This window comes from Pelodiscus sinensis, chromosome 8 (genome assembly GCF_049634645.1).
Source record: "Pelodiscus sinensis isolate JC-2024 chromosome 8, ASM4963464v1, whole genome shotgun sequence".
NCBI classification, from domain to species: Eukaryota; Metazoa; Chordata; order Testudines; family Trionychidae; genus Pelodiscus; species Pelodiscus sinensis.
This window is the reverse complement of record NC_134718.1, coordinates 45,384,805-45,408,521: the sequence shown is the minus strand read 5'-3', so window position 1 is coordinate 45,408,521 and position 23,717 is coordinate 45,384,805. Positions and strand designations below refer to the sequence as shown.

The 23,717-nt window shown below is 40.2% G+C and overlaps 1 protein-coding gene across 11 annotated transcripts in view; it reads right to left on the bottom strand.

Annotated features, from left to right (window-relative positions):
* Positions 1-23,717, bottom strand: part of CFAP46 (cilia and flagella associated protein 46) — a 213,819-nt gene that overhangs the window by 177,828 nt on the left and 12,274 nt on the right. For all 11 annotated transcript variants that reach the window (XR_012905646.1, XM_075935219.1, XM_075935218.1 and 8 more), the window contains 7 exons: positions 21,651-21,745; positions 18,890-19,000; positions 17,770-17,869; positions 13,102-13,200; positions 10,489-10,679; positions 4,512-4,740; positions 50-170 (listed from right to left, as the gene is read on the bottom strand). Coding sequence is in view for 10 of the 11 variants with exons in the window: in XM_075935219.1 (XP_075791334.1) it covers positions 50-170; positions 4,512-4,740; positions 10,489-10,679; positions 13,102-13,200; positions 17,770-17,869; positions 18,890-19,000; positions 21,651-21,745 (946 nt within the window). In the remaining variant the exon portion in view is untranslated. The remainder of the gene's footprint in view (positions 1-49; positions 171-4,511; positions 4,741-10,488; positions 10,680-13,101; positions 13,201-17,769; positions 17,870-18,889; positions 19,001-21,650; positions 21,746-23,717) is intronic.

Below are 23,717 nucleotides of genomic sequence, written 5' to 3'. Positions count from 1 at the left end.
GAGACAGACAAATGTTATGCCTATTTTAATCACAGCAAACATACCATACCTTTAGCTTCATTTTCACTGTCAAGGACTATTTGAAATGCATCCGGAGCTAGTGCAAGACCTGCATTGACCAAAAGAGATCGCTTTTTCCTCACACTGTCTTTCTGCTTTCCTTTTTTAGCCTACATAAAGAAAAGGATGAACTGTTATGGATACATTCACATCTCTATTAAAAATAGGTGTATTTTCATTAAATTGGTGTTTAGAGATCTCATATTAAATTAGCAACAACATTGGTCACGGGCTTATGTACCACAGAAATTGCATTACAGTCTCAGAGGATATGTCTATACTGCAGAGGTTTTCCCGGAAAAACGACCATTTTTCCGGAAAAACTACACTTACGTCCACACTACAAGTGCGTTCTTTTGACAGAAAGTCGAAAGAATGCAGGGATTGTTCTGACAGCGGTAAATCTCTTTTTACAAGGAAGAAGCCTTTTCCTGGACGGGGAAAAGGCCTCCAGGAAAATGCTCAGGTGCCTTAATAGCTACTCTTTCCAGAGTAATCACAACTTAAATGCGAGATAGTGTCCAATCAATGTGACACTATCTTAGAAAAAGCAGATACCTTTTTTGATGAGCTTTTGCTGTGTTGATGCTCTCTTTCTAAAGAAGTTTTTCCGGAAGATTTCTTCTGGAAAAGTGTCTTCTGAAAGAAGCCTGCAGTCTAGACATAGCCAGAAACACTTATGTACTCTTTCACCATATTATTATTGGATAGACTAACTCTGAAACTTTGGTCCTTGACAGGAACACTCTGAGGGTAACTTAAAGTATATGCAGATAGCTACATTTTAATGTTGCACACATTCATGGCTGAATTTTACTAATTAATTTTTAATGTATGAACTATCACTATTATACAACCTCAAAAATAAAATGGTTCATTTAACGAAAATTACAAAACAGTCTGAGAATATGTAACATATCAAACAAATATCATAATCACAATCATATCAGTTGTCCATTTCACAGCATGATGAGGAGCAAATGCAAATTAGTTCTTCAGAAACAGGTAGAATCATAGAATCATAGAGCTGGAAGAGACCTCAGGAGGTCATCACGTCCAGCCCCCTGCACAAGGTAGGACCAATCCCAACTAAATCCACCTAGCCAGGGCTTTGTCAAGCCAAGACTTAAAAACCTCTAGGGATGGAGATTCCACCACCTCCCTAGGGAACCCATCCCAGTGCTTCACCACCCCCCTAGTGAAAGTTTTCCCTAATACCCAACCTAGATCTCCCCCACTGTAACTTGAGGCCATTGCTCCTTGTACTGCCATCCGTGTCTACCATGAACAGCTTTTCTCCATCCTCTTTGGAACCTCCCTTCAGGAAGTTGAAGGCTGCTATCAAATCCCCCCTCACTCTTCGCTTCTGCACACTAAACAAACCCAAATCCCTCAGTCTCTCCTCATAGGTCATGTGCTCCAGGCCCCTAATCATTTTGGTTGCCCTCTGCTGGGCCCTCTCCAATGAGTCCAGATCCTTTCTATACTGGGGGGCCCAGAACTGGACATAATACTCCAGATGCGGCTCTGGTGAGACCAAATAAAGGGGAATAATCACTTCTCTAGATCTGCTGGCAATGCTCTTCCTAATGCAACCTAACATGACATTAGCCTTCTTGGCTACAAGGGCACACTGTTGACTCATACCCAGCTTCTCATCCACTGTAATCCCCAGGTCGTTTTCTGCCGAACTGCTACTTAGCCAGTCAGTCTCCAGCCTGTAATAGTGCTTGGGATTCTTCCGTCCCAAGTGCAGGACTCTGAACTTGTCCTTGTTGAAGCTCATCAGATTTCTTTTGTCCCAATCCTCTAAACTGTTTAGGTCACTCTGGACCCTATCCCGGCCTTCAGTGTATTTACCCCCCTAGCTTAAGTGTCTGAGAATGCAGCCAGAAAATTATGTGGGTTTGATGGTCTGCAGGAATTGCAGCGTCGTTGCTTGCCGGGGAAAGTAGATGTTTAGGACAGTATGGTCATTCAGGAAACCGGTATAATTTCAGCTAGAAATCTTCACATTTCTTTCTTTCTCTCTCTCTCTCTCTCTCTCTCTCTCTCTCTCTCTCTCTCTCTCAAACTTTTCGTGCAGGATGACAGAGTGACATCATCATGTCACTCTGTGTCCTGCCTGCACCCTCCCTTCCTTCCTTCCCTTTCTGCAGTGCTCAGTTGTTACGAGGGGCCTGAGAGGCCTTGGAGCGGCCACCTTTCCTGTCCCCCAGAAGCAGTGGGAGAGTATGGGGCCTGCGAGGCCTTGGAGCAGCCTTCCTACTCTCCTTTGCACAGGGGGAGAGCACAGGGCCTGTGAGATCTCAGAAAGCCCCCCCCCCCCACCCTCTGGCAGGAGGGAGAGAGCACAGGGCCTGCCAGGCGTTGGAGAGGCTCCCCTCTCCATAGTGGCCAGGGGAAGAGAGCTGGGCCCACCGCATCCGGGAAGGGGGGGATCACAGCCAGGAGCTGGGGGGATGACAGAAAGGGCCTGGGGTAGCACAGCCAGGGGGGTGGTGGGAAGGGAGAAAGGGCTCTGGTTGGTGCAGCTTGAGGTGGGGAAAGGGGCCCGGGATGTTGCAGCAGCAGCCCAGCCCTCCCTAGAGGCTGGCAGGAGAACAGCAGTTGCCTACCCCCCACGAGAGTGGGGTTGGTGAGCACAATGAGCAGGAGGCACAGCCCCCAATAACATTAAATTATTATTTTCATCTTCTCTTCAGTAGCTGTGCACACTCATACATTAATAGACCAGTTCCTATATACACAGGTGATCTCTGTAGTCTTTAAAGACTATGCCCATGTACCTATCCCATGTTGATTTGGCCCTTCAAAAGTAAACTCTCCACTTTCATCTTGTCTCTACAAAGTATGCTTTTCAGATTCTTCCTTGTGAAACTAGCCTTGAAATTGTAACCCTATATACACTGGTTGCTAGAGTTGGAACCTTGTCATTCATGTAACCTAAAGATCACATTTGTAGCCTAACTGTAGCTGCCTAGCACTGACTTCTAGTGACAGCGACAACTAAGGATCTCTGAATTTCTGTGAAGACCCCAAATCAAGTTTTGGTTGCAGGAAGCAATGCCTCCACAGTTGATGCTGCAAAGACTGGTGCAGGTTTTCTCCCAGCCAACCAGCACCTGAGCAAGCAGATCACCATCAGTGGCAGCTCAGTAAAATTAAAAGCAACACAGGCTAATGGATGAAGCAATATACTCCTGTATTCTACCCACAACTTTGACATTGATTCTCAGTGCGGCTTTAGGAAGGTCACTTAACTTCTCTGTGTCTTCATTTCTCTAACTGTAAAACAGGTAAAAATTACCTGTCCCACTGGAGGTAGTGGTGGTTAGTCAGCTGATGTTTGTACAACAGAACATAATGCTAATATTCACCAAAATCCATACAAACCCTCTCGGGGCTAGATTCTAAAGCTACAGCCCTTCCGTTTATTTAGATAACTGCCACTTGAAATACAATTTTAAAATCTGAAAACGGTGTAGAGACCAGCTATAAGCTACTGGCCTCCAATTTTGCAGCACAAAGATATAAATGGTGAAGAAGCTTAATATTCGTTTATATAAAATCATTTAAAATGTAGGGTATAACCCTTGTATGTGTCTCTGTGGAAATTGATATAGACCCATTTGTAAATAACTCCAAGAAGTATAAACAGAAAGCACTGTAAAAGTGTAAAATGCTTGCATCATCCAATTTATAAGGATAAATTAATTTTCACATTATTAAGGCTTTACGTTTTCTCTTACTTTTTAGTTACTAAGGAACAACAGACTACTTATAAGGTCTAGAGAGAAACAAAATGTTGAATATAAAAATGAGAAATATTTTAGGAAGTCAACAGCAGTGACTACACAAATGGTTTTCTACTTTGGCCCGAAACTTTTGTTTTTGCTGGTGCGTAACACACTACATTATTTGGGGCATATCACAGCTGAATTATCTGAGATGATATAAGAAAAGTTGGGAGTCCTGAAACTTCACTATACTGGTTCAAATCATACCTAAAATACAACAGTTCACTAGCGCTGACAACTATATGCCAACACAAAGGAATTTGAAATGCAGCATTCCTTAGTGTACTAGCCTATCTATTTCACATGAGTCTTCTTAGTATAAACGTGGAATGGAATATTATCAGTGTGCTGATACAGGAGTATATTTTCCCCATGAACCCTGAAAGCTCAGTCTTTACATACATGAGTAATCTCTGCCTGCATCAGAACTGTGGCTCTCTCCTTTCAGTATTGTCAGTAAAGATTAACATTAAGTTATTTATTAAATAACTTTGCAAGAAATTACTCAAAAGACCAAAACTTAATTACCTTAGAAATCTAGTATTTGAATATACACAACTCTCAAAATATAATTATAAGAGAATATTTCCTTTATAGAGAAATATAAGCAAACTTTATATTGCTACCTATGAAATTGTTCTTTATTACTACCTGTTCAATCATCATAATTGCTTGATCCTCTAGGCGCTCAGGTGATTTATACAACATAGTGCATAAGTGAAGACGATGAAAAGCCATTTTAAGATGTTCCTGGTATTGCCCATTATTATCTAGATATATTGCCTTCTGAAAATGTTCCATGGCAGCCTCTATTCTATCTTCATCTTCTTCAATATGAGCAATTTCCATATGAACTTGGCAACGTAGCAAAACCAACAAGCTAGGAAATCAGACAATTTTATAGGTAAGTTTTTAAATCAGGATGAAATAAAGCTATATAGTCATAAAATTATTAAAAAAAGGTCTGAAAAAATTAATGTATGAAAAAGATTCTTTCACTCAACTTATGTGTTCTTTCATGTTTCATGTCATATCATCATACCAAAGTGACTAGCATGACTATTTATTACATTTTGCTTTTCTTAGTCCTGACGAGGCAACACAGCCAAGAAAGAACTGCATAATTTTGCCATTGAGTTGCTTCTTGTGTATCACTCTTACAGTTGTTCACAAAGAGCCAGATTTTCAGAAGTTTCCATTTAGCCAGCTAAATGACATGGCTATATTTTAGTGTGTCATAACATACGGTGTGTGGCTATGCAGTTTTTTAACATTAAGCATGTCATTAAGCACATTCCTGAATTAGGGTTGGGACAAGAAACCTCTAAGGGAAATGTCACAACTGTTACAAAAAAGGGTTCTAGCAATACTGTACATGGCATGCCTCCTTTTGACTAATGAATCAATGACCCAGTGTGGTGTTAGAGGACACTAGGCTGCAGAATGTGCTATGTTTTGTCTGAAATATAACAGTGAAGCTCTGACCTAGAATCATAGAATTATAGGACTGGAAGGGACCTCGAGAGGTCATCGAGTCCAGCCCCCCGCCCTCAAGGCAGGACCAAGCTCAGTCTACACCATCCCTGACAGATGTCTATCTAACCTGTTCTTAAATATCTCCAGAGAGGGAGATTCCACCACCTCCCTTGGCAATTTATTCCAATATTTGATCACCCTGACAGTTAGGAATTTTTTCCTAATGTCCAATCTAAACCTCCCTTGCTGCACTTTAAGCCCATTACTCCTTGTTCTGTCCTCAGAAACCAAGAGGAACAAATTTTCTCCTTCCTCCTTGTGACATCCTTTTAGATATTTGAAAACCGCTATCATGTTCCCCCTTAATCTTCTTTTTTCCAAACTAAACAAGCCCAGTTCATGAAGCCTGGCTTCATAGGTCATGTTCTCTAGACCTTTAATCATTCTTGTCGCTCTTCTCTGTACCCTTTCCAATTTCTCCACATCTTTCTTGAAATGTGGCGCCCAGAACTGGACACAGTACTCCAGCTGAGGCCTAACTAGTGCAGAGTAGAGCGGCAGAATGACTTCACAAGTTTTGCTTACAACACACCTGTTGATACAACCTAGAATTATATTTGCTTTTTTTGCAACAGCATCACACTGTTGACTCATATTCAACTTGTGGTCCACTATGACCCCTAGATCCCTTTCCGCCATGCTCCTTCCTAGACAGTCGCTTCCCATCTTGTATGTATGGAACTGATTGTTCCTTCCTAAGTGGAGCACTTTGCATTTCTCTTTATTAAACTTCATCCTGTTTACTTCTGACCATTTCTCTAACTTGCTAAGGTCATTTTGAATTATGTCCCTATCCTCCAAAGAAGTTGCAACCCAACCCAGTTTGGTATCATCTGCAAACTTAATAAACGTACTCTCTATCCCAATATCTACATCATTGATGAAGATATTGAACAGTACGGGTCCCAAAACAGATCCTTGCGGAACTCCACTTGTTATCCCTTTCCAGCAGGATTTAGCACCGTTAACAACAACAACCTCTTGGAAGACAGTTTCTAACCTTCATATAACTGTTGTTTGACATCTGTTACATATGTCCATTTCACTAGAGGTATGCATGTGTCCAACACACAAAGATTTTTTTCCTTCAGCAGTATCTGTTGGGATATAGCGAGCACTCTACTACCTCATACTATTACAAAAGAACGGAGCAACCCTTGGATCCTCCTCTGTTACTTCTTACCAGACAGACTCTGATAAAGTGGGAAAAGGTAGTGGGTCATTGAATGGTGGGTGGGTCACAGACATACAACACGTCTCAAAGAACAATGGTTACAAGCAGGTTTAACGGGCTTTTTTTTGACTGTACGGCTGTGTCTACATTGGCAAGATTTTGCGCAAAAGCACCTGCTTTTGCACAAAACCTTGCCACCTGTCTACACTGGCCGTGAATATTTGTGCAAGAACACTGACGTTGTAATGTACAAAATCAGTGCTTCTTGCGCAAATACTCTGACGCTCCCGCTCAGGGATAAGCCCTCTTGTGCAAGTATTCTTGCGCAAGAGGCCAGTATAGACAGGCAATGTTAATTCCTTGCGCAAGAGATGGCTAAAATGGCCATCGGAGCTTTCTTGTGCAAGAGAGCATTTACACTGGCACGGATGCTTTTGCGCAAAAGCACATGCCAGTGTAGACGCTCTCTTGCGCAAATTCTTTTAACGGAAAAACTTTTCCATTAAAAGTATTTGCGCAAAATTATGCCAGTGTAGATGCAGCCTACATGTCTAGTCTATTGCAAATTAATCACAAGCAATTTAAACTTGTTCCAAGTAGTTCCAGGTTGGTCTTGGTGTCTATGTGAACAGAGACTGGAGAATCACATATGTATAATTTATTATATAAATATATTGGCCAAACTGGAAAGTCTCACGACAAAGGATAAATGGACATAAATAAGACATCAGAAACAGTAACATACATAAACCTGTAGAGGAACATATTAACCTGCATGGTCACTCAAACATGGATTTAAAAGTAGCCATTTTTCCACAAAGGAATTTCACTAACCAATTACAAAGAGAGTCTGCAGAATTGGAATTCATCTAAAAATCTGACACTGTAACCCTGGGCTTGAATAAAGACATTAACTGGTCGGTGCATTACAAAGCCAATTTCTTCTGCCATTAACATCTAGATAGATAGATAGATAGATAGATAGATAGATAGATAGATAGATAGATAGATAGATAGATAGATAGATAGATAGATAGATAGATAGATAGATAGATAGATAGATGTTTCTGTTATTTCCATTCCAATGTATCTGATCGAGTGGGTTTTACCCACGAAAGCTCATGATTCTATATATTTTGATTAGCCTCTAAGGTGCCACAGGACTACTTATTATTTCCCATTCTGTATGTGTGCAACTAATTGTTCCATTCTAAGTAAAGTACTTTGCATTGTTCTTATTGAATTTCATCCTATTTTCCTTAGGCCATTTCTCCAGATTGTCCACATCATTCTGAATTATAATCCTGTTCTCCAAACACTTGCAACCCCTATCCAGCTTGGTATCATCCCCACATTTTATAAGAGTACTGGCAATCCACACACCTAATAAGTGTGGTGTACTATCTCGTGTAGTGGTCCTAGAGCCAATGGGAGTTGCAAGTCTCCATGACTATGGAACCTTTAGATAAACAAACCAGAACAGCCCATTAGCAGCTCTCTCAAATCATTAATGAAGATACTGAACAGAACCAGAACTGATTCCTGCAGAACCTCCTCACTCATTATGCCCTTCCAGCATGACTGTGAACGGTTGATAACTACTCTCTGGGAATGGTTATCCAAACAGTTATGTATCCATCTTACAGTAGCTCCATGTAGGTTGTATTTTCCTAGTTTGTTAATAAGGCACGGTTTCCTTCCAGAGGGGATGCCCGCTTGCCTACTAGGAGGGTTTGAGTACTGGCACTGGCCCTAAGGTAAACTGAGTTTGAGACCACCCCTCTTCTAAAATATTTACAGAATGTGTTCTAGTTACCCTTTATGTCTCCAGCTACTCTGAGCTTGTTTTGTGCCTTGGCCCTTCTAATTTTGTCCCTGCATACTTGTGTTGTTAATATTCATATTTTTAATTTGACCTACTTTCTACTTTTTGAAGGACTCTTTTTTAATTTTTAGATCATTCAAGATCTCCTAGTTATGTCAGGGTCCTCTCTTGCCATCCTTCCTATCTTTCTTATACAGTGGAATAGTTTTCTCTTTTGCCCTTAAAAATGTCTTTCTGAAAAAAACCCTGCCAACTGTCCAACAGTTTTTCCTCGTAGGCCTAGTCTACACTAGACTTGGAAGGTCAGCTTAAGGTACACAACTCCAGCTACATAGCTTGGCACCGTCCCCACTGCAGGAGGCCAAAGGGAGCAAATGCGCTTGTTGGCTTCCCTTACACCTCACAACTGCAAGGAGTACAGATGCTGGCTGGAGCTGCCCTCAGTGGTTTTTTTACGGGTCTATACTAAACCCACTAAATCAAATGCAAGAACATCAATCTCCGGCGTGGCAAGTGAAAACCTACTCTTCAACTTTCCCTATGGGATCTTACTTACCAACCCCCTGAGTTTGCTAAAGCCTGTCTTCTTTGGTACTGGTTATGGAGAACTTATCTTTTGACTCATTCAAATCAGGTGAGCACTCCTCACAGATGCAGATCTGTCTGTCTCTGAGCAAGAAGGCTTCAAATGGTGATCAGCACACTAACTCTGTTAAGTGAAACTTGAATCTTGCAGCCCTTTCTTGGAACTCTTAACAAATAACCCCTAGACATTTAAGACAGTTGACATGTGGTCACTCACAGGCACTGATTTGCTGCAAGGGTGACAAGACTTGCTGTCTGGAGACTAAGGCAAACGATCAAAACTAAAACTTAATTCTAAATCTAACTTGAAAATTGTGAAAAATCTTCAGACTACTCTAGAATTATAATAAACACATACTATGTTCAAGAAGGAGGGAAAGACTTGCAAAGGCAAGAAACACCAATTCTAACAACTGATATGAGAAGTAAGAAAGAACTGGTGGCTAAGGTCAGGGACACACTTCCTGTTCTACCTGTGCTTATTGCCACAAGGCAACAATATTCACTTACTCTACCCCAACTGGTACTGCAGAGGAAAGAAAGACTCAGACAATAGTGAATAGGATGCATGCACCCCTATGATGGAACGTACATATGCAAAGACTTACTGTAAACTGTGCAGCATTTTTCCCAAATGCAGGGATGTCCATGTCAGAAATCCAGGCCATACGCCAATATATTTAGTCACACTATGATAATACACTTTCTTCATGTAATTTCAATTGGATACATTATTCCTCATATCCTGTCTTAAACTGCAGTGTTTCTGTATGCCATTAATCATTTATGAGGATTCATGAAAGAGAATGCTGCATTTTAGAGGTAGATAGGGTAAGATACAGATTATCCATAGAGCACTGCGCAATCGTATCCACAAACATGAGCTGTAGATAATAACATCCATATGTACAAATACAGATATCTGCAGATATAAAATGGATATCTGCAAATATGCTGTGTTCTAGATAAAAAATGTGTTTTTGCATCCGCATCCATAGCTGCAAAAATGAGCTACGAATATCTGAATCCATATCCGCGAATGTGGATACCCACAGATCTAGGGTACGTCTAAACTACATTCCTCTTTCGAAAGAGGGATGTAAATTAGACATATTGAAATTGCAAACGAAACCGGGATTTGAATTTCCCGTGCTTCATTAGCATAATTGCATCATGACGTTTTTTCGAAAAACTCTATTTCGAAAGTGAAACCGCAGTCTAGACGCGGTTCTTTTGAAAAGAAAAGCTTTTTTCGAAAGATCCTGTAGTCCTAAAAAAATTACCAAATGAAGCGTGGGAAATTCAAATCCCAGCTTCATTTGCAATTCTAATATGTCTAATTTACATCCCTCTTTCGAAAGAGGGATGTAGTTTAGACTTTGCCCTAAACAGGATATTAACAGATTTGCAGGGCTTAGTTATCCAAATAGTTTCGTTTATTATTATCTGTGGTAAAGTTTTCAAGGCATCTGAGATCTACATAAGGGAAGGTAAATAAAGCAATTTACCTGTCAATTTTTTCTAAGATTTCAGCAACAGATATTAATGGTTTTCGCACATGTTGATGCAAATTGTGTTGTAACAGTGGCAGGCAAAGATTCCACTGTGTAGCACAAACCACCTGAATAACACTGGGGTCTCCCAGTCGAACTGCACGTTGCAATGCTTGTTCAAGTCTTCTTATCACTTTCAGCTGAGACTGTAAATAAAAATGTACTTCACATTGATTATATATACTAATAAAACAAATGCTAAATAATACTGTAAAACTGTGATTTTAGGTTGTTTCCAACAGAAAACAATCTCTGTAGTTTTTGATTTATGAAACTTTCACAGAACTCACATGTAGCCCATATTTTATGCAGGTACATTAAATCTTTTTTTTTAAAGTCACATTTTGACTGATAAAGAATGCCATTTTACACACTTTACTATTTAACAGCTATTGCCACTCTCAGATATGATCCTGTCTGTCTCTCCCTGTTGCCTTTGGGTATGTCTACACTGCACTCCTCTTTCAAGAGAGGAATGCAAATACAGAGGAATGAAATTGCAAATGAAGCGTGGATTTGAATTTTCCTTGCTTCATTTGCATAATCTCGTCCAGGCACTATTTCGAAATAACCTATTTCGATAAAAGAAACGCTGTCTAGACGCGGTTATTTTGAAAGAAAACCTTTCTTTTGAAATTACCCTTAAACCTCATTTTATAAGGAGTAAGGGTAATTTCAAAACAAGGGCTTTCTTTCGAAATAACCACATCTAGACAGCGTTTCTTTTTTTGAAATAGGGTATTTTGAAATAGCGTCTGGACATGATTATGCAAATGAATCACGGGAAATTCAAATCTGCGCTTCATTTGCAATTTTGTTCCTCCGCATTTGCATTCCTCTCTTAAAGAGGAATGCAGAGTAGGCATACCTTATGATAACAAAAATCCATGACTGCAGATTATTTTTGAGTTCTGAGAATTTAGTACATTTATCAGCTGCTCAGGTTCTAACCTGGTGTAGGAGAAAGACAGAAAAAAACATAAGTTAAGTTTTCCAAAGGAATCAATGTTGGCTTAACTCTGCTCCTAATCTAATCAATGGCAAAACTCCCATTGATTTCAATAGGAAACCAACACAGAGTTCTTTGAAAATCCCAGTTTACATATACAAGGCTCTTTAGCAAAAATTCACAAGCTCTTAGCTTTTGGTAGAGTTTTAACACAGTAAAAGTTAAAAACGAATGTAGTGATTTACATTTTGTTTTTATGGATACTTCTTAAATATAACTTAATTTCTATTATATTTATTCAAATAATAATAGTACTGATATGTCTTATCTAATTATCAATAAATGAAATAAGTGATTAATATTTTAGGTCCCAAACACTTTATGCAGAAGCAACTTTACCCAAATTACTAGTTTCACTGTATTCAATGTGACTACTCATCAGAAGAATTATTCCTTCATACAAGTATTTGCAAAATCTGGTCCTTGATGTGTGTGCAAATAACTTCTATAGGCATGATGTCCCCTCTTTTTGCCATTGACTGCAACACACCTTTAAACGGGGGTGAATTTGGTTTGTTGGCTGAATAATGGGAGCAGTATGGAGAGATTAAATTACTGCAAAAGGAGACAAGAAGCCAGCATAGTGACATTGACTCATCCCTTGTGAAATGAATGGACAGAAGGGCTTACAGGTGCAGCCTGTATGGTGATCCCCCTTTTACATGGAGCAGGCAGAATCAGCACCCACCCTTCCCTCTGGATGGTGAAGTAACAGGTTTGGTCAAGAGCTGCTGGGGCATTGCACTAGCTTTTTAGGAGGTCTAGGAAGGATTTTTTCCCTTATAATCAAATTGATCTAGGTGGAGCTGGTTTTTTTTGCCTTCTTCACAGTTGCTTTAGAAAGGACTTTGTTGATGTGTGGCATGAAGGAAGTTAAGCTATATATCACAACTTGGTATGCAAGTGTGGGACAGATGAGCAATGTAGGTATTTCAAAGAAAAGATATAGTGACCAAATACACAGCTTGATAAATTACTTGCAAATTAGGTGTTGGTTAAGCAAATGGAATGGGGAAGATTGGGGGCTCCTATGAATGGTACAGCAGGGACCCAATCATCCTCTCCCCTCCTTAATGGGATGGGGAATAGTAAGGTCCCAGCAATGGGTTGGCTAGGGGACCTAGATGGAAAAAGAGAAGATTGCTGGTGGAAGTCCCCTGGGAAGTTACTGAACGAACAGAGGTAACCTCCACTGTACGCTTTTATATGCCATGTAGTTCTAGATATCTGATAGAGTTGCAGCATGATTAAAACTTTATCACGTCTCTGTCCTTCTTTTGGTATAGCCAAACAATATGATTCTGTCTTGTGGAACAGTATGGTATGACCCTGTTCTACCAAACTGTAAATACCATGGCAGAACAGAGGATTCTCTTTATTTTGTTCAGACCCAACAAAAAGATAATATATTAACATTAATGGAGAAAATTGAAAATGAACTGTTTTTTCTTACAAAGTGGCATAAGATTGAGCCATAGCTAATGTACAACTTGGGAAAATTTAACAGAAAGTTAATGTTTATCTTTTTTATACAAATTAGTACTAATTAAAAAGCATACCTCAACAACACCTTTAGTATAGGTTGCAATTTTAGTGCCAAGTTTTTGGACTTCATATTCACATTCCAAGCATTCTATTTCAATCACTTTTCCTGGCTCCTAGTAAATACAAATATAGAAATATAAATTTGTAAAATAAATAAAAGTATTTATATTTAGACCCATATCTTGCAAACATATGTGCTAGTAAAGTCCTTTGTTGTCCCACTGAATGAAGAACTGGAACCACTGGAGTAAATGTTATCACAGATATGAACTAAAATGATAGCATCACAGCTTTTAATTACATTTTATTTAAAGTCCCTGTCCTCCATTCATATGTACGGCAGATTTTGAAAGAAGCTGGAACAAGATATGGAAATAAAAGCACAAAGGAAATTTACCAGCGATCATATCTAGTCCTTCAAGATTCACAAGAGGATGTGATAGCTAGGAGAATTCAACCCATTTGTTTGTAAAGTATAGAAAAAAGGGTAAACAACTAGAAACTCCAAAGATTGTATTGATTAAAATGGACAGATACCTTCAATTCTTTCTCCATCAGTTTACATCTTAAGAGTACTGGTATTGAATTTTATTTTGAAAAGTTTTATTTTCCTAGCATTGTGGTTTTACTTTTATAGTTTAAATTAAATATTTTAACTGATAGCCTGTTCGGTTTCATTTAAAACATAAAATTATCAAGAGTAAGCTACAAGGGTCAGGAATGATGGGTGATGGCTTCTGTATTGGTATGGGACAAAATTATCTGATTTTATATTCTAGATGGGATCCAATACATTTGTTGGTATTTGATGCAGATGTCTGTTTCTGAAAAGTGCACAAATTAAAATCTATATGAAAAATTATTCCAATAGGAATAATAATACAGTAGATCAGGAATTCTCTAACAAAATGGAATTTCAATAGAAAATACTGATTCGTCAAAAATAGAATGTTTTACAGAAATCTCTCTTATTCAACAAACTTTCATTTGATCTTTTTCCTCCCAATGCCCCAAGCACATTTTACACTCCAGCTCCTAGACCTAATCTACTTTCCCAACCAGGATCATCTTCACACACTAGATTTCTGTTTCCAATATACTTTTCCAGTCTATCTCAACAATGCCCTAGGCTTTGGGGGGATAAATCAGATGCTTTCCTCTGCACTGTCTCAGGGTATGTCTACACTACAATGTTAGTTCGAACTAACAGACGTTAGTTCGAACTAACATTCATAGGCGCTACACTAGCGCTCCGCTAGTTCGAATTTAAATCGAACTAGCGGAGCGCTTAGTTCGAACTAGGAAAACCTCATTTTACGAGGATTAAGCCTAGTTCGAACTAGCTAGTTCGAATTAAGGGGTGTTTAGCCCCTTAATTCGAACTAGTGGGAGGCTAGCCCTCCCCAGCTTTCCCTGGTGGCCACTCTGGCCAACACCAGGGAAACATGTATGCCCCCCTCCCGGCCCCGGACCCCTTAAAGGGGCACGGGCTGGCTACGGTGCCCGTGTCAGGTGCAAGCCTGCCAGCACCCAGCCAGCAGACCCTGCACCTGGCACGGCACAGAGCCACCCTCCCGATGTCCCCCAGCCCACCCCCTCTTCCCGGGACCAGGCTGGCGGCTCCCGGGAGCTTGCCCGGGACCGCAAGAGGTGGGCACCTTCCTGGGCTAGTGCGGACATCGTGGACCTTGTCCACAATCTCCGCACTAGGCACAGGAAAGTGGCCGGCTAGGGCAGGAGAGCTGCCAGCCTGGCCACCCAGGACCAGGTGTGCATGAAAATCAAGGGGGTCCACTGAGACCCCTGACCCTGAGCTCTGAGATTACAATGGCTGTCCTGGGTCAGACCAAAGGTCCATCTAGCCCAACCCTAGGGACCCTGGAGGGGATGGACCAAAGACAGTGACCAAGCCATTTGTCTCGTGCCATCCCTCTCCAGCCTTCCACAATCCTTGGGCAGGGACACCACTCCTACCCCCTGGCTAATACCACTCATGGACCCAACCTCCATGACTTGATCTCACGTCCCTTTATACTCTGTTCTAGTTGTAGCCTTCACAGCCTCCTGCAGCAAGGAGTTCCACAGGTTAACTATTTGCTTTGTCAAGAACAACTGTCTCTTACTAGTTTCAAGCCTGCTACCCATTCCTTTCCTTTGGTGTCCTCTAGTCCTTCTTTATGGGAACTCAGGAAGAACTTTTCTGAATGCACCCTCTCCACCCAACCCCTGCTTTTAGAGACCTCTATCCTGTCCCCCCTCCGACTCCTCTATTCTAAGCTGAGAAGTCCCAGTCTCTGTAGCCTCTCTTCATCTGGGACCTGTTCCCAACCCCTGATCATGTTAGTTGCCCTCCCCTCTCCCAGCCTTTCTCTTCCCCTCTCCCACCTCCTTTTCCCAGTCTCCCCCAGTTTTGGTCAATAAAGACAGATTCCATTTTTTACCACAATTGTCCTTTATTTTGTACATCAAGAAAAGGGGCTAGGGAAGGGTAAGTGGAAGGAGGTGAGGGGGGAATGGGGTACGAGCCCCCGATGGGGAGGACTTGGCTGGCTCTGCGGGCTTCTGGGGGTGGAAGCTCTCCTGCAGCCCCCCCAATTGCCCCCTCTCCCCAGATGGCAGCCTGCGGCAAGTGCAGCTGGGCTGATGGCCGAGTGCTGTGATGTGCCCAGTGTGGGCACTCCAAGCCAGGACTGGTTTTCAAGCGGGGCACCCCTGAGAACTGTCTGTCCAGGGTGGGGGTCGGGTCCCTTTAAGCGCAGCCCTCGGCTAGCCTGAGACAGCATCTCCACGCTCTAAGTCCTCCTCTGATGCCCTGCCGGCACTGCTTCCGGCCATCCTTAAGCCCTGTTCAGGGTCCACTCAATGTGGACATTCTAGTTCAAATTAGCAAAACGCTAATTCGAACTAGTTTTTAGTTCTAGACGCGTTAGTTCGAATTAGCTTAGTTCGAATTAACTAATTCGAACTAAGTTAGTTCGAATTAGCGCTGTAGTATAGACGTACCCTCAGTGATTATCAGGCTCTCTACTCTCAGATCTAGTGCAGTCCCATTCTGGTCCAGAGCAGCCAGAAGCATCCAGTACATGGAAAGTCCATTTTTGCCCCATATCTCAGACTGTGCATATATGAACCATGATTTTTCAAAGTCTTAAAACTTAACCAGATTTTGGAAGATTTTCATGGGGGAGTTAAAAGACATATCACTGACAGCATCTCCTGCTGCTGTATTTCAAGCCTCTATTCCAAAGCATAGGATTGGGGGATAAGAGCTTTCCAACTTTTATTTTTCTTATCCTCATTCCAGGAAATGGCCAAACTATTTTGGTTGAAACTAAAGAATAATAAAAAAAATGAAACAAAAAACCTCCACAACGCCAACCCTCCTTCCCCAAAAAACCGATCAGCTTTTAGAAGACAACTAACATGGAAAATTTCAGCCTGTGCGGTTAAAGTTTGTCAAAGAGACAAGCAACCAACAAAAGGGTTTTAAAATGGAACTTATCACACAACCTTAATCATATTGGGTGCTACCAGTGCCACCCTATATACACATACACACACTCTGTGGAGTGGGATATATTTTCTGAATCTGTATGTACCCTTCTTCCATACTCTATAATGCCTGAGAACTTTCCTACATGCTGTGGCAAACAAGGGAACCAAAAGAATAAACACGAGATCCCCTTCAGCCAGTCTGGGGGTGAGATTGAAGAGTAACAAACACCCACCCAAACCCACAGATATAGTGAAAGCAAGCAGAATATACACACAATACTTTAGTCCAATCTCCTAGGAATATGCTTTCTTTGCCACCATAATCTAACTACTAGGCTACGTCTAGACTAAATCAGAATAACAACAATTAAAAGAATAAAATGTCAGGAGAAGAGACTTGGGGAAGGAATAGGACTTAACCTCTCAAATTCAGAATCAGTGATTAGGAACAAATACCCTCAAAATGAGCCACAACTGTGGGAGGGGACAGCAAGAGCAGCTAGTTTCACAGCCCATCAATTATGTGTGTTCATAATTGAAGGAACAACCCTATGATCTTCCAGTATCTAAAAAAGAGAATAACCTGAGGTATGTATTTGGCAAGACCCTCTTGAACCACTCTTTAATCTAACCATAACCAACAGCCTAACCTTTTCAAAGATGAATGCCCAACTTCTCTTTCAGTAGGACCTGCTGTATACTGAGGTTGATTACACAACATTTTATTCAAAAAGAATAATGTCCATATTAAGTAATGCATCATTGCTTTCACATCTTACACACTGATGGCTGAGAAAATCTTCCATAGATGGATTGGCTAAATCTTTTGTAAAACTACAGACATCACTTGGGGAGAGAGACAGTCTTCCCATATGAAGAATTTTGGCGTTATCCCCATTTAAGACATTCTACAGAAGACAGTTTCAAATTATAGAGAAGAATCTGAATTTAACATTTTATTTACCAAAATTATTCTTTTGACTGTTTTACTGAGTTAAACTCTTTTTCTTAATCTTTCATCTCTTATCTGATTTAGGGAAAGAAAATGTATGCAAGTAACTCCTAGTCATATTAATGAAGGTTAACTATATCAGTACCTAAATGTGGGAATAGGTCTTGATGCATGCATAATTATTTTGAAGCACAGTGAAATAAAAGTATTGTAATAGTGTAATCCTAACACTTACTTCAATCCCAGCTCTCTTTAAATCATGTATGCAATCAAATGCAAGTTGGGTACAGTTTAACTTCAAAGAAAGACGAGCCAATTCTAAAAGCAAAGGAATTCTGCAAAAATAATAAAGTCATTAAAAGGTCATTTGTCTCATCCAATTAATTTGATATAATTGCTTGATTAAGGTGATAAATCCCACTTAGATTTCTCAAATGTATCTAAATTAATACTGCAGGGCATTGCAATTTACTACGAGGACTATACATAATCAATACAGAAAATAGTAAATTAATTAAAAGCAGGCTAACTGATCAATACTAAAATGTAATTGCTTATGGGAAATTGAGAATGTTTAATGGGATCTTGCAGGGATTGGTTTCCAACTCAACACTACTCCTCATCACCCCCACTAATCTAGAGGAAAATATAAAATAATTGCTGATCAAGTTTGTAGATAACACAAAGCCTGACAAGGTGGCAAATAATAAGATCAAATCATTGATACTGAGTGATCCAAGTCAGCTGGTAAACTTGGTGTAATCAAAGTCATGCATTTTACTACTGCCAAACACAAGGTCATACATTTTGAAATAATGAACCAAAGTTTTATTTACAGGAAGGAGACTGTATGCTAGAAAATTGTGCTCTAGAAACCCAAAGGAGGACTGAAAGATAACCAAATGAGCATGAGCTTCCACTGAAAATTATGGCTAAAATAGCTAAAATAATACTTGGATCTATTAATAGGAGATTATATTACCACTATAGAACATTGACTCATTATTCCAGTAGTAGTATCATCAATGTGATGTCTGTACTTCAAGAAATCATGTTCAGAAAAGAGCTACAGAATAATATGGGTCTGGAACATTGTATTAAAATGTGCTCAATTTATTTATTTTATCAAAAGACAAGAGAAGCTTACCTACACAGGGAGAATATATTTGATACTAGAAGGCTGTTTAATTTGCACAATGGGACCTTGATCCCCCCCGTTAAACATCTAAGTGCCACTGTAAATAATGATGATGAAGTATTTCACAAAGATCAATAAAAGTTCTGTCAAGGACTTCAATGGGAATAAAATCAATCTCTTCATGTGTTTTCAGAGGGCTATGACTAATAAAACTTACTTTTCATCAAGTACTGAAACTGAAGAATCCTCACCATACTGTTTCAAAAGTTCAAACACAGTATTCAGACTTGTTGTGGCTTCTATCGGAAATTCATTTGTATCCAATTGTCTGCAAGTATATTAGACAGTTATTTATTCAGATAAATAAATATTTCAAAAATTCTTCTATAACACTAGGGGTATGTCTAGACTACAAAAACAAACAAACCAAACTCCTGAGACAGCAAGTAATGGAGCCTGGGTTAAATGACTCAGGTTTAGGTGGCTTATGCTGCAAAGCTAAATATATCAGTGTAGACTTTCAGGCTTCCATTCTCACTGGGTCTCAAAGTTTGGGCCTCAATCCAAGCCTGAATGTCTACACTGATAAATTTAGTCCCACAGGGCAAGTCTTGTGAGCCCAAGACAATTGACCAAGTCTCTGAGGCTCACTTCTGAGAAGGGGTTGATGTATAGGTAATAAAGTGATAGGGAATAGCCAGCATGGGTTTGTGAAGAACAAGTCATGCCAAACTAATCTGATAGCTTTCTTTGATAAGATAACGAGCCTTGTGGATAAGGGAGAAGCGGTGGATGTCATATACCTAGACTTTAGTAAGGCATTTGATACGGTCTCGCATGATATTCTTATTGATAAACTAGGCAAATATAACTTAGATAGGGCCACGATAAGGTGGGTGCATAATTGTCTGGATAACCGTAGTCAGAGAGTGGTTGTTAACGGTTCTAAATCCTGCTGGAAAGGGATAACAAGTGGAGTTCCTCAAGGGTCTGTTTTGGGACCCGTACTGTTCAATATCTTCATCAATGATGTAGATATTGGGATAGAGAGTACGCTTATTAAGTTTGCAGATGATACCTAACTGGGTGGGGTTGCGACTTCTTTGGAGGATAGGGACATAATTCAGAATGACCTTAGCAAGTTAGAGAAATGGTCGGAGGTAAACAGGATGAGGTTTAATAGAGAGAAATGCAAAGTGCTCCACTTAGGAAGGAACAATCAGTTCCATACATACAAGATGGGAAGCGACTGTCTAGGAAGGAGCATGGCGGAAAGGGATCTAGGGGTCATAGTGGACCACAAGTTGAATATGAGTCAACAGTGTGATGCTGTTGCAAAAAAAGCAAATATGATTCTAGGTTGTATTAACAGGTGTGTTGTAAGCAAAACTCGTGAAGTCATTCTGCCGCTCTACTCTGCACTAGTTAGGCCTCAGCTGGAGTACTGTGTCCAGTTCTGGGCGCCACATTTCAAGAAAGATGTGGAGAAATTGGAAAGGGTACAGAGAAGAGCGACAAGAATGATTAAAGGTTTAGAGAACATGACCTATGAAGCCAGGCTTCATGAACTTGGCTTGTTTAGTTTGGAAAAAAGAAGATTAAGGGGGGACATGATAGCGGCTTTCAAATATCTAAAAGGGTGTCACAAGGAGGAAGGAGAAAATTTGTTCCTCTTGGTTTCTGAGGACAGGACAAGGAGTAATGGGCTTAAAGTGCAGCAGGGGAGGTTTAGATTGGACATTAGGAAAAAATTCCTAACTGTCAGGGTGGTCAAATATTGGAATAAATTGCCAAGGGAGGTGGTGGAATCTCCCTCTCTGGAGATATTTAAGAACAGGTTAGATAGACATCTGTCAGGGATGGTGTAGACGGAGCTTGATCCTGCCTTGAGGGCAGGGGGCTGGACTCGATGACCTCTCGAGGTCCCTTCCAGTCCTATGATTCTATGATTCTATGATTCTATAGGCATATTGTATTTCTCCTAACCACAGTAATGTTTCTACCTCATCATTTAGCAGGATGTACTGCTGCTCACTGTAACTGAATTATTAAAAATGAAAGTAAACAGCAACATGGGAAGAAAATAACTAAGGATTTCCAAGGAAGAACACCCCATATAAGAAAATATCCACATGAACAGCATGTGCTTGGATATCTTGAATAATCTAGCCAGTAAAGTCTGGAAAATGTTTTGAATCCCAAGCAAGAATAACATTTCAGAGTGAGAGAAATGTTAGAGATGGAGGATAAAACACAACATATGGGCAAATTTTGCTCTTATTTACATAAGCAAAAATTATTCCAGAATTACCTCTATTCACATAAGAACAGAATTTTCCCTTAAATGAATGGCTCTTTAAGTGACTAACTTTTGGAGGTTGTATTTGGCAGTTACCCAGAGAAAGCAAAGTCCAGATGCCTATGCTTTGTTCTCCTTTTTTAAATTTTTTAAAAGCTGCAGGCGAAAATTTCTCCTTTTATGACATGTCCCCTACATTTAATGTGAGCTCCTCAATTCTCTCATTTAAGATTTATGAACAGTATTCAGCTGCATTTATGTGATGATGGCTTTAAAACATCTTTAAATTCTCTCAATTCTAGGGCCTCAGATTGTCCAAATTTTATAGGGAGATCTGATATTTTGGACTTTGTCTTACAAAGGCTACTATTATTCCCTACCCCCATCCTGATTTTTCACACTTGCTATCTGGTCACTCTAAACCTCACATTGTCCTAATGGACCATATCATCTCTTTCCCTTCTGATAAGGGCTTGAGAGGGATGGTATTGGAAGAGAGCTGGTTTTTCCACATCACTGAGATTTTTAGGATTTCTTTAGGCAAGAAGATTCCTCTAGTAATCAGCTAAGCTGGCTTTACAAGATGCTTTGTGCTGCCAGAGCAAGAACAAGGTTCTGGCCTTACATATTTATTATTAGAGATAAAAATTCAAGGAGACACATGGATTCCAATACTTACGATTTTATTGTTTGAATTTTATAAATAACTGACAAACTGACGGAGCTTTGTATGTCTTCCTCTATCTGGGAAGTATTCATTAGTTTGTGATGTACCTATACAATTGTACAAAATAATTCAGCATTTTAATAAACCACATAGGAACAGATCTTCAGCTGGTGTAAAATAACAAAGGTTCATAGACTACATTTTCCCTTTCATAGACTTTTAAGGCTAGAAGAAACCATTGTGATAATGGCCTGACCTTTTAAATAACAGGCAAGAGTATTTTACCTTTAAGGCCTATACCAATTTATGCCACCTGAGGATTTGGCCCATTAAGTGAAACCCATACTATTAGTATTTAATTTAAAGTACTAACTAAAGCATTTATTTAACAGCTGTGACTCTGAAACAATTTCCTCAAATTACTGTTGATAACACTCTACCACGACTGTCACAGAACTGTATATAATTAACCACAGCACACCAATTCACCTGATTGGTTCAGATTTATCCTGACTTACTGCCTGTAGTACTCATCTTCCACATGCCCACAAATATGACCTCAACTTCTTTCACATCTCCCACTATAGGCACTGGCTTCCTAAATGCCGCCAATCAGCAATTCATGGTGTTCCCAGAGCACTGGAAGAGCAGGAGTTGGTCAGTGGAGCCACGAGGAGGTGGGGAGAAGGGCAGATGAAGGAGTCTGGCATCGGAGGGTGCTCCAGCCCACTACATTTTTCCCTGTAGGTGTTCGAACCTCAGAGCACCCATGCAGTCAGTGCCTATGCCTCACCCTGACACCCCAGTGCTCCCAACCATCTCATCTTTTGCTCGTTCCTATTTGTGAGTAAATCTTGGCTTCCCTTCACCCCAATACACTTGGTTATTTTAAAAGCTCTTCCATCTATGCATTAATTTCCTTCAATCTCATTATCCCTTCCCAATGCTTCTCCACCTCAAGAATTCTGTTTAGCTCCTGCAAAGTATTTTTCCTCATGTAATGTTATTGAAAATGTCATCAACCAGCTAACCTCCCATTTTACTGCTTGCCCATCTTTGCCTCCATTTTACCGCTTCATTAATATCACAGCTGTAATATTGTACATTAATATCACAGCTGTATCCCATACAGTCTCTCTCAATTCAGATAGTAAAGACCAGACAATCAGTAAAGCACTCTTTTGGAACAGTGGTCACATGGAAAGGAGAGAAAAATTGCTGATCATAAGAACAGCCATACTGGGTCAGGGCAATGATCCATTTAGTCCAGTATCCTGTCTTCCAATAGTGGAACAGTGGCTAATTCCAGATTTTTCACAGGGAATGAGCAAAACAGGGCAATTATCAGCTGATCCTTCCCCTCTTGACCTGTCTCAGCACTTGGCAGTCAGAGAGTTAGGAGATCCACAGGATGGGGTTGCATCCCTTGACCATGGGGGAGAGAAAAAGGAACGGAAAGGGATATAGTAGGTGAGAGTGAGGGAGTAAGCCTTCCTAGGTACAAGAAATGAAAGCCGGCCTACGTTGATAGAAGTGGAAATGAAAGGAAGGAAAAGCAGGTTTCAGATCAAATATGTATACAATATTAATATATTAAAATATAAAAATATTAAGATCACAAAGCCAAACATCCAATGCTACAAACCCACTCGCACACAGTTTTTGGTAGGTAATCTCCTAGGGTGTCTCTAGACTACAGGGTTTTGTCGACAAAAGACGCCTTTGGTCGACAAAACTATACTTGCATCTACACTACTGCTGAGTTCTGTCAACATAATGTTGACAGAATTCAGCAGTTTTGTCGATGGTGGTAAACCTCATTCTACGAGGAATAATGCCTTTTGTCGACAGACTTCTGTCGACAGAAGGTGTTATTGCATCTACATTGTCCTTTGCGTCTACACTCTCATGTCGACAAAGCGGCTTGCTTTGTCAACAGAACTGGATGTAGTCTAGATGCTCTTTGCCGACAGAAGCTTTTTCGACAGTATCTGTCAACAATGCCTTTGTTGACAAAAGCCCGTAGTCTAGAGATACCTCTAGTAGTTCAGGGAGAAAAAAAGAAAAAGCAAATTCTAT